At 45.2% G+C, this 10,788-nt stretch overlaps 1 protein-coding gene across 1 annotated transcript; it reads right to left on the bottom strand.

Moving 5' to 3' along the window:
- Positions 1-237: 237 nt before the first annotated feature.
- On the bottom strand, positions 238-6,692 carry LOC132886912 (vimentin-like). The gene is made up of 9 exons (XM_060922127.1): positions 6,089-6,692; positions 3,100-3,160; positions 2,617-2,712; positions 2,072-2,233; positions 1,495-1,620; positions 1,198-1,418; positions 951-997; positions 663-745; positions 238-574 (listed from the first exon to the last, which is right to left on the bottom strand). The coding sequence occupies exons 1-9, from the start codon at positions 6,628-6,630 to the stop codon at positions 533-535; spliced, it is 1,380 nt and encodes a 459-aa protein (XP_060778110.1). The 5' UTR covers positions 6,631-6,692; the 3' UTR covers positions 238-532.
- Between the last annotated feature and the right edge of the window lie 4,096 nt (positions 6,693-10,788).

Genomic DNA, 10,788 nt, shown 5'->3' with positions numbered 1-10,788 from the left:
CCGTTAGCTTCCATTTAAATGCTATTTGCAGGCTCATTTGTAATTTTAGGGCACTTGGATGTGCTACAGTTAGGAGCATCTATAACCTGCATGCAGTCACTTCCAGCAGCATGATTACTGAAGAGTATTTGCATTTACCACACTATAGAAATTCTAAGCATGATTTATAAATCTGTCGTCAATCTGGTCCAGTTTTGTAACACAAGCCACAAAATAGTTCTTAGCAGTGTTTATTTTTTATTCTTCTACATTGGAGAAACTGCAAACAGACAAATGATACAAAGTCAGTGTAGCCAAGATTATTGCTGTGGTTCAACTTGTACAGTGTAAACTAGCAATTGTGGAGAACAACACCGTGTAAAGCCGGTTTTCACTGGCCTACCCTCCATTCTGCTCAAGAAACACCCATCTATAGCTCTGTCTACAATTGCAAAAAGGCACATTAAAACGGTTAGTGTCACCAAAAGTGATACCCCACTGATACATCTCCCTACAATGCTCCTCAGTGAGATTCTTTTAAAAATAAAGCTGTTCACTCCAGGTCTTCATGATGCTGAGTGGCCTCATTAATCACCTGTGAGAAGACATGGTAGAAAGTGGACCAGTTTCACACTGATTTGAGGTATTTGCATTGCAATGTTAAGGCTTTGCTTTTTACATACCTGACCATCTCTTGTTTCTATGGTCTTGATCACCACTTTCCTGGACAGACCCTCAATGAGGGGTTTGGTTTCCATCATAGATTCTGCAGAGAGAGCTTGTTTTAGGACACTTGTCAAATAAACAAATTATTAAATTCAGATGCTTCCTGATAAGTGACCCATGACCCTGCTTAAAGACACTTGACACTCCAGTCCTGTAGGAGATCTGTGACTGAACATTAGACCCAATCTTTTCAGCATGATAAAGCAAGTTCTGCATGTGGGGCCAGGGAACTGCATATACTGTACCTCTCAGACTAAAAGAGGAGGAGAAGTTAGACAATGGTGTCGTGATCCTGTAGAAGAAAAGGACCAAGAGGTTAACAGTATAGCATGTATACAGAAATCCTTAGCAACCCTGTGACTACCATAATAGAGCAATGCTTAAAAAAAAGCAGGGTGTATTTTGGGCTTGTAACATTCTGAACTGTAGCAGGCCTACTCTGAATAAGGCAGACAGGAGCCAAAGCTACAATAGCAATTGTCACATGCTCACCTGCTTTCCTCTCCCTCCAGCAGCTTCCTGTAGGTAGCAATCTCAATGTCCAGAGCCATCTTGACATTCAGCAAGTCCTGGTACTCACGCAAGTGACGAGCCATCTCATCCTTCATGTTGTGAATTTCTTCTTCCAGACAGGCAATTGTGGCCTGGTAATTAGATGACTCCATAGCAAAGTTATCCTCCAGTTCCCCCATTTGGCGCTCCAGAGACTCATTCTAGCCATAAACGAAGAGATTAGGGTCAGGGGCAGCATTCACACCATCCAACTATTGGTATTAGATGCATACTCACAGTGCCCTTAAGTGCATCCACCTCACAGGTTAAATTCTGCACTTGCCGACGATATTCACCAGCATCCTGTTTGGCCTGGCGGATGGCTTCAGTGTTACGAGCAGCAGCATCTGACAAGTCTGCAAACTGGAGCAAGAAAGCCATTTTACATTGCATTTACACACAAATTACTTCCTGAGACAGTGCAAGATAGTGGGGCAAACTTTGAAGCTTCAGTTAATCATACCTGGCTTCAAGATACTGTTTAACACAATCATGCTTACTAATGGGTTTAGGCTAGTCAGTGTTTTAGGCCAACTTTGCACCAATCAAGACTGTCAGGTTTGGTTTATTTAAAAACTTAATCCATTGCTTAATGACTGGCCATCAGTACTCTATCCAATAAAACCCAGTTTTCCATCTGCTGTACTCAAACCCAAAGGGAATGCAAGCACCTGCAGCTTTAGAGAACAGTGACTACAAATGATTGCCACAGCATGTTCTCCATCTGCTTTGAAAGATAGGACATTACCTGGTGCTCATCATTCAAGTTCTCAATAGGAAAAAGCACAACTGAATTCTGGCTTGAGAAACTGACCTTGGATTTGTACCATTCCTCAGCCTCCTGGATATTCTTGCTGGCCAGAGTTTCATACTGAAGACGGACATCCCGCAGTGCAGCGGTCAGGTCAGGCTTAGCCATGTCCACATCAATTTGCACATGCTGATCTTGTATCTGGATCTGTAGCTCAGCCATCTCCTGCAGGCAAGTCAAAGCTTGGGTTTTCATGTGCCTCTCAAGTTTAGAGCACAGCTGTCTTTAAAGATACATGTAACATCCAGGTCCTCAGTATTAAAGATGTACAGGTATCCATTGTCTTATGTCCAACTAACTTATACAGACTAATGCACCATTTTAGTTGACTGTTCATTAGCATACAGATTCATGTTTTTGGTCTGCATGTTTCAGATTAGTCCAGACCCTTTCCGGTTTTATAATAGCCAGTCTAATAATACTCTTCATCCTCTTGACCATTTGCTAATCCCTGTGCAGGTCTTGTGATCCACTCAGGGCTCTATAAGAGTCAGTCACATGTAAGAAACAGTTGTGATGCATAAAACTGAACAGACAGCTGTTTATACCTCATCATGAAGCTTCTTTAGGAAAATGATCTCCTCCTGAAGGGACTCCACCTTACGCTCCAAGTCTAGACGAGCCAGGGATGCATTGTCGACATCCTGTGAACATGCAATCCATCAAAAGTGTAGCCATTAGGTCAAGCCAGAGACTCAAGTTTATGCTACCAAGCACAACATAAGGGTTTCCTGCTCTAAGGCACTTAAGCATAACACTAAATAATGGACAATATTCCTGTGCCTACTTATGAAGGCACAGGTGGAAGTGGCAGATAGCTTTGAACACATCCCTTTGTATTCTTCCACTGTCTAAACACACCACCTTCCCCCAGCTACAAGTAACAGCCCCCACTCAGACAACAGCTTGCCTTGTCACTTACCCACATGCCCCCCCCTCATCATACAAGCCATCCCAGAGTGGAATAACAGAAATCCAGGTCAGTTAGATAAACCATAGTGATCATTTGGAGCTCTGTAGAATATACATACCTGTCTGAAGCTCTGGAGGTTGTTTTCAGCTGCTTCCCTTTGAAGCAGCTCTTCTTGAAGCCTGATGACCAGCAGCACAGAAAAAACAAGCTTTACACATGACTAGACAAGCAAACATCTCTTTAGCTCGAGATAATTATGGTGGTCAAGATTCATGAGATGTTTGGCAGCATGTATTTTAACCATGCAGTATACTGTATAGACCAGACATTTGTGACGCTGACCATAACAGTCATGTGCTTGCAATGCCCCATTCCAGAGTCAGTCCCCCTTTGCAATTAAGTACTTCCACTCTTCTGGAAAAGTTAGATTTTGGACATGGAAATTTGTAGTCATTCAGCCACAAGCACACTGAGATCAGGCACTGACCTCTAGCAACATCAGTACACCAGGTTATTAATGGGATTGAAGTTGTGCAGGTGAAGCAAGTTGTTACACTCCAGCCTTTACACATTACATCTTCATGGAGCACACTGAGCATAGAGGCAGTGTCACGATGGAGCAGGTTCAAGTCCCTAACAATTCAGTGCAGGGAGTTGTGTCACAGCATACCCCCCCAGGGGTGTAGTGGGTGTGGTACGCGGGGGTACGCCGTCCACCCACTTCAAAAAAAAAAAGTCATTCAATGGCCTGAGTTTATATGCTCTACAGTAAGTGACACGCGCCTTTGTGCTCATCAATGCCCCCCCAATCAAACGTTACGTAAAATGTAGCGACGCAAAGTAGAATGCATTCTAAACGCAGCCGAGATATTAGAATTATGTAAACCGTTGACTCCGCCATCTGTCGGTTTAATGCTTTATGATCTTTGAAGCTCTAATGTGATTTTTGCTCAGTATAGGCCTATGATTTTGAATAGCCTAATAACAGTAGGGTCTGTGTGTGCGCACGCGTGTGATTTCCGGGCGTTCATGGTAGCAGCACCGAGAGGGCAACAGAACTGATATAATCGCCTGCCTGGTCATCCTTACGCGGATAATTTCACCACATACTGTATTTTATATTATATATGATTTGGAATTCATAATCTGTGGCCTTCCTGTTTAGTGTTTTGTTGTACATCCAAAAATGTGAAATGACAAATTTAAAGAAATACTCAAGTCTTTAAGGAGTGCATGGTAGGGCTTAACCCAATGGCTGCATGTCATGTATTTTGTATACGCAGGTGCCTCAATCGCACCAGACTAAATGCTTGATTTATTCGATTGGTGCCTTTTATAATAAACTTCAGCCCATTGCTGGTTTGTATGCGATGTGAGTGAGGACTTTTTTGAACTTCTGGACACATATTGTTGCCACGGCAGTAAGTAGGCTAGTAAAAATATCGAATTCCGAATGCAGCTCGGCTCAAATGAACATGAGCAAAGGTGTTTGTGTACCATAATTTCCAATATTTTGGCTTCACGACTGATAGTCCATGTTAAACCTATGCAAGGTTTATGTTGAGTTCCAGCAGCAGAGTGGTGCTGTCTACGACGATGCATTCGGAAGGAGAAGGCGAATTTGTTCCTCTTTAGCCATTTCGGCATATTTATTGGAGACAAAATAAACTGCGGCTTTTCGCCATAACAGTTGGGCTGTACTGACAAACACGAATGAAAATTGCACACAATGTCTGAAAGAAGAAAAAAGTCTTCTTGTGCCCTCGTGTTGTTAAAAGAACGTAACATTCATACAAAAATCATTCATACCAAACATAGGCGACCAAACAAAGGCTACCGCTTCTGACATGACATCAAAACGATGACGTCACGAATCGCGTACCCCCACTTAATCTCCACTGCCCCCCCCCCCCAAAAAAAGGCAGTTTGGGAGAACATGAGTGATAAACAAGTTTGTGCTAGTGCATGCACCAGCACAGGTAACCCAGGCTGATTTCTACAAGTACTGTATATAAAAGCTGTCCAAACTTTAAAAAAAAAAAAAAAAAAAGTTAGATTGCAAGAAAGTGTACTTACCATTTCATACACAATTGGTCATTTTAAGTGTATTTTAGGTAAAGAGTATGGAGTACCCAAAAATAGCTAAAAGACACTTAAAATAACCAACAAAACAGTAAGCACACTTGTTTGCTTACAACCCAAGCTTTAGGTGTGAAATTGAGAATTTTAGATTGTCTACAGTACTTATACAAAGTCAGCCTGGGTTACCTGTGCTGGTGCATGCACTACAGCCAAAGCTTGTCCATCACTCATGTTCTTTTCCCAAAATGCACGGTTGTCTGTTTGGAGTGTTGTGTATACAGGGACAATTCCCTTCACTAAAGGGTCACCAAGGGACTCAAACCTGCACCATCATGACCGTGCCTCTATGAAGATGTAGTGTAACAACTTGCTTAGCCCGCACAACTCAACCCCATTCATCACTTACAATGACCGGCATGCTGATGTTGCTAGATTAGAGAGAGATCCCCGGGCCTGTAAGACCCAGAGGAGGAGAGCAACTTTTGTTCCAAGTGTTATTCTCCTCCTGAACTCCAAGACAGTTGCAGTAACTTCAGTCTTCTGTACAATACTCTAGTGCAATATCACATGTCCTGATGTGCAATATTACAATATCACCATGTCACTCTGTCATTAATTTTATCCACATGTCACTTTATTTATTTGCCATATTTTATCTACTGCCTTTTTTTCCCCCCACTTTGTTACTGGCAACAGACCTGCCATTGTATATTGTACATAATACACTGGGTTTTTTTTTTTGGCCCACCCATTGATTTTTATTCTGTGATTTTATTCTCTTGCCCTTTTAATGTACCACTCTTGACCCTTCTAATTGCCCTTCGGGGATAAATAAAGTTGTCTAAGATCAGGCAATGACCTACACGTGTGCTTGTGGCTGAAGGACTACAAGCTTCCATGCCCAGCTTATGGAGACAGTCAGCCTGGGTTCCCTGTAGCACCAGTAGTGGTGCTGAAAGTTCACCAATACTGGAACTACAGATCAAGTGGGGGGGGAAAAAAAAAAAAAAAAAATTCATACATACTTCTCTCTTAGATGCTCAATATCTTCTGCTAGATTATCTCGATCCACTTCTACTCTGGCCTTATCATTAGTGAGCTGGTCCAGCTGCCGGCGCAGCTCCCTCATCTCGTCGCCATAGAGATCCGCCGCTCGGGAGGTGCCTTTGCCGCGGAGTTGGGTCAGCTCGCTGCTCAGCAGCTTGTTCTGCTGCTCCAGGTAGCGCACCTTCTCTATGTAGCTGGCGAAGCGGTCGTTCAGCTGCTGCATCTCGGCTTTCTCGTTCGTACGGTTCACTCTGAACTCGGTGTTGATCGCCTCACACGTGGCGAAGTCCACGGTACCGGATGCGAGTCGGGGAAAGTTAGCGCTCCGCACGCGCGCACTCTTGCTCGCGATGACGGACGGCGGAGCGGAAAAGGCGCTGAAGGAGATCCGGGAAGCGCGCGCTGGAACGCAGTACTGGCGGCTCGAGTAGCTGGAGCGCGCAGACGCGTTGCGGTCACTACCGAACAGCCTTGTATAGGAAGATGACTGGCGGGACGCTACGGAGGTTCGGTTAGCCATTTTGTACTCCTTTTTGCTTGCACAGCCGCCGCCTACCTGGTCCTCACTTCACCACAGAAGCTCAACAACCCCGAACACTGAACTCACTCCAGCAGCCTGCGCTTTATACAGCTTATTCAGTCACGTGACCCACCTAATCTAGCAAACCCTGGTGGTTTATATTAGACCTAATAACGTCAACAAAAAGTCCTTCAGCGCTTCTGATACAAACCCGGCGCTTCGTTTTCCGTCAGTTCACTCGTAAAATGGATGAAGTTTTTAGAATCAGAAATAAGAATCACAAACACTTTTATTGCCAGGTATGTGGACACATACGAGGAATTTGACTCTGGTTCACTTAGCTCTCATAGTACAAAACAGATAAAAAAAAAAAAAAGCGTATGTGTCGTGGCTCAGGTGGATAAGGCGCCATACCATAAATCCGGGGACCCGGGTTCGATTCCGGTCCGAGGTCATGTCCTGCTCTCTCCCACTCACTTCCTGTCTCTACACTGTCCTATCCAATAATAAAGGTGAAAAAAGTCCCCCCCCCAAAAAAAAAAAGCGTCTATGCAAACAACAAAATAGGTGCAAAATAATCCAAGTATGGAATAGTTAAATAAGTATACAGAATAACTGTATGAGCATGTAGATATTTTACAAGTGATATTACTGATATATGAATCTGGATTTTAGCTGTTCATCACAGAAAGGATTTCCCTTTTGGTGCAATATGGTGCATAGTGCAAAGATCTCATCTCCCATCTCATCATCTCTAGCCGCTTTATCCTGTTCTACAGGGTCGCAGGCAAGCTGGAGCCTATCCCAGCTGACTACGGGCGAAAGGCGGGGTACACCCTGGACAAGCCACCAGGTCATCACAGGGCTGACACATAGACACAGACAACCATTCACACCTACGGTCAATTTAGAGTCACCAGTTAACCTAACCTGCATGTCTTTGGACTGTGGGGGAAACCGGAGCACCCAGAGGAAACCCACGCGGACACGGGGAGAACATGCAAACTCCGCACAGAAAGGCCCTCGTCGGTCGCGGGGCTCGAACCCGGACCTTCTTGCTGTGAGGCGACAGCGCTAACCACTACACCACCGTGCCGCCTAGTGCAAAGATGAATAGTAAATTTAAATAAGTATAAATATAAGTAACAGTGTGCACAGAATGACAGTATGAGTGTGCAGATATTTTGCAAGTGATATTACTGCTATATGGGCGGCACGGTGGTGTAGTGGTTAGCGCTGTCGCCTCACAGCAAGAAGGTCCTGGGTTCGAGCCCCGTGGCTGGTGAGGGCCTTTCTGTGCGGAGTTTGCATGTTCTCCCCGTGTCCGTGTGGGTTTCCTCCGGGTGCTCCGGTTTCCCCCACAGTCCAAAGACATGCAGGTTAGGTTAACTGGTGACTCTAAATCCCCCCTTCTAAAAACAATTCAGGATGATCTGGACAAACTTTCCACTCTCCATCATGGGCCGTATATCTGCTATCAAAATGATAATTCTACCCAAAGTTAATTACCTCTTTTCAATGATCCCAATACAACCACCCACATCCTGGTTTAAATCTCTAGATTCAGCAATCACAAAATTCTATTGGAAAAACAAGACACCCAGAATTAAACTAGCAACCCTTCAAAAACCCAAGTCCCTAGGAGGATTAGAAGCACCAAATTTCATTCTATATAGTCTGGCAAATCATCTCCAATATGTGCACAGATGGACCCATCATAACCAATCCGATACTATCTGGCTGGACTTAGAACAGACAATTTGCAATGACCTTCTGATTTCAGATCTGCCATTCCTTACTCCAACAATCAAAAAACACCCCTGTTTCAAAGCCCCTACCATCTGTTCGGGTCTGACAGCCTGGTGGAAATTCCACAACATCACTAACACAAAGCACTCACTCTCAAAGCTCACCCCGATTTGGAATAACCCAGATTTAATTTGCAACAAACGAACACTTAATTTCTGCACCTGGAAAGATAAAGGCATTACACACCTACAGCACTTGTTTACGAACAGCAAATTTTCCACATTTGCGGACTTGGTCCAGAAATTCGGCATCACCAACAAGCACTTTCTACAATACCTACAGATCAAATCAACAATCACATCCACAATGAATACCTCAACACCCAATTTAGAACTCACTACACCCATCTCAAATTTTATTAATATATCTTCTTCAAAAAAGCTATTATCCAAAATTTATAAGTTATTGATACAAACTGATACCAGTATGAGCTTACCATCTGCCAAATGGGATTCAGATCTCTCTATCTCTACTGATGCCAATTTCTGGACTCAAGTCTGCAAAAATACCTTTCTCATGACCAAAAATACCAACCTACAATTAATCCAATATAAGATTATCCAGGGGCGGCACGGTGGTGTAGTGGTTAGCGCTGTCGCCTCACAGCAAGAAGATCCTGCGTTCGAGCCCCGGGGCCGGCGAGGGCCTTTCTGTGCGGAGTTTGCATGTTCTCCCCGTGTCCGTGTGGGTTTCCTCCGGGTGCTCCGGTTTCCCCCACAGTCCAAAGACATGCAGGTTAGGTTAACTGGTGACTCTAAATTGACCGTGAGTGTGAATGGTTGTCTGTGTCTATGTGTCAGCCCTGTGATGACCTGGCAACTTGTCCAGGGTGTACCCCGCCTTTCGCCCGTAGTCAGCTGGGATAGGCTCCAGCTTGCCTGTGACCCTGTAGAAGGATAAAGCGGCTAGAGATAATGAGATGAGATAAGATTATCCACAGGACTCATCTCACGTGCTACAAATTGTTTTGCATGGGTTTTTCCACAGACATTTGCCCTCACTGTACTCAAAACTGCCCGGACACCTATATTCACGCACTCTGGCACTGTACCCCCATCAAACAATTTTGGGAGAAGGTAACAGATCTACTTTCCACTTTCTTTGGCTGCTGCATCCCAACCTCTCCATCGCTCTGTTTGCTTGGAGATACCACTGTATCCACCTTGAATCACTTTAACAACATCATCCTATTGGTTGCGCTAGCTGTCGCCAAGAAAACTATCCTCATGAACTGGAAATCAAAGAACAAAATTCACATATCTGCCTGGAAAAACTTGTTACTGGACCACATATCATTAGAAACCTCTAATATCCCATCTAATAACAACCTAACCTGGTCATCACTTTCCAATTTCTTACAGTTGTAACTGCTCTGCTGGCCCTCTCTACCTGAGACAGGATGAGACCCACCCCCCTCCCCCCATTTTCCATTGTTTATCTATCCCCCCCCCCCGCGCCCCCCATCAAAAACACAACATAACATCAGTCTCTCCTCTGTACTGCTCTGGCTTCCAGGGGTCAGGGGCTGGCTGACTTGTGTGGGGGGTTCTGGCCATGGTGGGGCCGTGGTGGGGCCTCTCCCCCGTTGCCTCTGCTGCGGACCCCATCCTCCCCTGGAATGGACCGGGCTGCCTCCACTCTGCGTGTCTCACTTTTTAACGCTCCACATTAGCTGACTCGGAAGGTACATTCCCACTCAATAACACAAACACCGCCAGTAAGTAAGGGCCGAGGTGGGGCGCTCTGTAGAGTGGCCTGTAAAAAGGCCCGAATCAGCTTGCGCCTCACTTCTTTTAATGCATCACATCTTAGAAAAATCACAATCTCAATTTATAGGAAAGGTGGGGGTGGGTCAGGGGGGAGTCTTTAGTAAGGCTCTCTCTCTGCTCTGCCCCCCCTCTTTTTAATGCATTTAGACATTAGATAAAACACATCATAGGGCCAGTGAGGCGCGTGGATTGGGAGAGCCTTGGGCTCCTGTTCTGTTCGGGATGGTGGGGGCCGGGGGTGGGGGTGGTCTGGGGGGCTCTGCGGCGGCCCTTTCCTGTCCTCTCCTCCCGCTAGGGTTCGGCTTGTACCTCTGATGCACTGGGGCTTGGAGTGGTCAGAGGAAGTCATCTTACCACCACCCCCCTTCCATTTTCTCATCTCATTATCTCTAGCCGCTTTATCCTTCTACAGGGTTGCAGGCAAGCTGGAGCCTATCCCAGCTGACTACGGGCAAAAGGCGGGGTACACCCTGGACAAGTCGCCAGGTCATCACAGGGCCGACACATAGACACAGACAACCATTCACACTCACATTCACACCTACGGTCAATTTAGAGTCACCAGTGAACCTAACCTGCA

Source organism: Neoarius graeffei, chromosome 5, assembly GCF_027579695.1.
Source record: "Neoarius graeffei isolate fNeoGra1 chromosome 5, fNeoGra1.pri, whole genome shotgun sequence".
NCBI classification, from domain to species: Eukaryota; Metazoa; Chordata; class Actinopteri; order Siluriformes; family Ariidae; genus Neoarius; species Neoarius graeffei.
This window is presented reverse-complemented; position numbering and strand designations above follow the sequence as displayed.